The sequence below is a fragment of the Penaeus chinensis genome, chromosome 11 (genome assembly GCF_019202785.1).
Source record: "Penaeus chinensis breed Huanghai No. 1 chromosome 11, ASM1920278v2, whole genome shotgun sequence".
NCBI classification, from domain to species: Eukaryota; Metazoa; Arthropoda; class Malacostraca; order Decapoda; family Penaeidae; genus Penaeus; species Penaeus chinensis.
Window position 1 is genome coordinate 7,966,222 of NC_061829.1, and position 2,500 is coordinate 7,968,721.

Genomic DNA, 2,500 nt, shown 5'->3' on the forward strand with positions numbered 1-2,500 from the left:
CCTCTACACAGCCTCTCTCACAGTGGTACGATACATCAGGAGCATTTCCTCTGCTTTTCTGTGTGCGTGTGTGTGTAATGATGATGAGGAGGAAGAGGAGGAGGAGGTTGGGGCATCCCAGTGTACGTGAGGCCAGACCTCCCCTCCTAACGTGGTGGGTTCGACCTTCTTCCTGCGCGCGAACAACCACCCTCTCACTCCCGCTAAAGAAACCGACGACAGTGGTGTTTATGAGTCATTGCTACGTTTCCGTTTTAATTCGTGAATAGACTGGTGTTTTCTCTCACGGTGTATTTGTTACGCTCTTCAGATGGCCAAAAGAATGAAAAAAGATAATTTCCAATCGGAGTTTTTGTTTTGTCTTCGCGTGTCGGCCAAAGGATGGTGCACATGAGCGAGCGTAAGGTTTCGGACGCAGAGGCGTCTTGACTGAGGGGAGGCACTGTAATAAAATACGCGCTGGCTGAGGACCCAGCACCCCGCCATCAGTTACACCAATCTCTCTCCAACGAATCCCTTCATTCGCACGAGAGCTGCATTCCTAATTGCACTGCAAATCGCCAATGAACATGAGCCGAAGGCCTTGGAACACCGAGGGTCTGCGTGAGAGAACAACGCCTCGAGCAGACTCCGCGAGGGCGAAGAGGTTGGCGGCCTGGCATGTCGGGAGGCCAGGGGGGAGGAGGGGGTCGAGGGGCAAGTCGGGGGTGTGAGGGGAGGCTAAAACTGGGGGCTGGGGGGTGCCAGTGCCAGATGCCTGGGCATTCGAGGCACCGCCGCCGCCCTGGCACCTGCTCTCTAGTGCCCCTGTGCCCGTCGCGCTCGGAGACGATGCTGCCATAACGTTGCGAAAGTGATTCCTTCCGTGTCCGACAAGGCGATGGGCGGAAGGGGGTGAGTGCACGTCGCCACCGATATACTCAGCGCCGTAACGTAACGCAGGAGCCCGGAGTCATCCGTAACGCAATGCGACTGTGACATGGTTGTTTCGAGTGAGAGAGCGTGAAAAAGTTCGGTCCGATCAGTTGATAGAAAAATGTGACGCGGAAGTGACAGTCGCGGTGAGAGTAAGGGCGAGTGGAAGTGACATCGTGCTGAGGGGAAGACTCGGCTGACAGGAAGTGTCCTGAGTCGTGAGGTCTGGCTGATGAGCCACGCAGACGCCTCGGGTCCTCTTGCTTAACATCTCAAAGAACGCGGCCGCCTCCAAGTGGATGACGTGTGCGGGTCCATGCCTGTGTGTGAATTACTGAAGAGGAAAAGGAAAGTGTCCGAGTGAGCCGAGGAGCGGGACGAGTCGTGCCCCATCGCGTGCGAGAGCTGAGGATCCCCTCGGAACATCCCTCGGGGCAAGATGGTGCCGTCCCCCCCCGAGGCCTGGCCCCCGATGGGCGGCGGAGGAGGGGCGTCTACAGGGGGCTCCGTGATGGGCGGCTTGGAGGCGAATTTGGGCGGGGGTGGCAGCGGCGGCGGATTCCCAGGGGGCGCCGCGCCCGCCCAGCTGCTCAACTGGGTATATCTAACACTCGCGGACCATCACAACCAGCAGGCAGCAGCAGCAGCAGCGGCAGCAGCAGGAGGAACGTCCCAACCAAACCCCCCGCCTCTAGACAGCACGCAGGTAAGCCGTTCAACCCTTTCCTCACCGCTCGTTCCGAATGCCCGGCATTTTCTGAGCATTCGGCGGGCTATTTTCGGCTGACACTGTATGCAGTGCTGATTCAGGCCCCTTCTCTCCGCTCTCTGTTGTTGTTTCCACGGACGTGATGGCTTTTTCAGAGTATGTGCTTGTGTCTCTGTTTACAGGTGTAAGTGTGCCATGGTGCCTGCTTATGTATGCCCCTATCTCTTCGTGTATGTGTGCGTGAGTGTGTATCTGTGTGCTGCCCCAGGTGTTTGCTCCACTAATAACCCTGGGTGTGGGCGAGAGAGGGATGGCGCCCCGGGGGGAGAGGTTTGGCAGACAACCTGAACATGTGCCGATAATTCGATCATCTCTCTAACTTGTCTACGTGTTCACTCATTTGTTTATTTATCCGACATTTTATTCTAGTGATATACATGTGTTGATTTATCTGTGCGTTTATTTTTTAGTCTGGCTTATGGTATGGTATATAAGGGTTTATAAAATGTTTTCTCACTCATAAACAGAGAGTATTAGGCAGATAGGCACGTAAACAGATACTTTGATTAAAACAGAGAAAGAGAGATAGATGGCTGACTTGTTAGTACACACACACACACACACACACACACACACACACACACACACACACACACACACACACACACACCCATACACACACACATATATATACATGTATATCCATCTATCTATTTATCTATCTGTCTATACACACACACACACACACACACACACACACACACACACACACACACACACACACACACACACATACCCATACCCATACCCACACACACACACACACACACACACACACACACACACACACACACACACACACACACACACACACAC

The 2,500-nt window shown here is 54.0% G+C and overlaps 1 protein-coding gene across 2 annotated transcripts in view; it reads left to right on the plus strand.

Moving 5' to 3' along the window:
- The first annotated feature begins 763 nt into the window (after nucleotides 1-763).
- Nucleotides 764-2,500, plus strand: part of LOC125030769 (glycine-rich cell wall structural protein-like) — a 29,097-nt gene continuing 27,360 nt past the window's right edge. Inside the window, exon 1 of one of the 2 annotated variants that reach the window (XM_047621035.1) lies at nucleotides 764-1,621. In XM_047621035.1, coding sequence (XP_047476991.1) covers nucleotides 1,355-1,621 — 267 coding nt within the window. In that variant the 5' untranslated portion in view covers nucleotides 764-1,354. The remainder of the gene's footprint in view (nucleotides 1,622-2,500) is intronic. The other variant, XM_047621036.1, reaches the window with a different exon arrangement.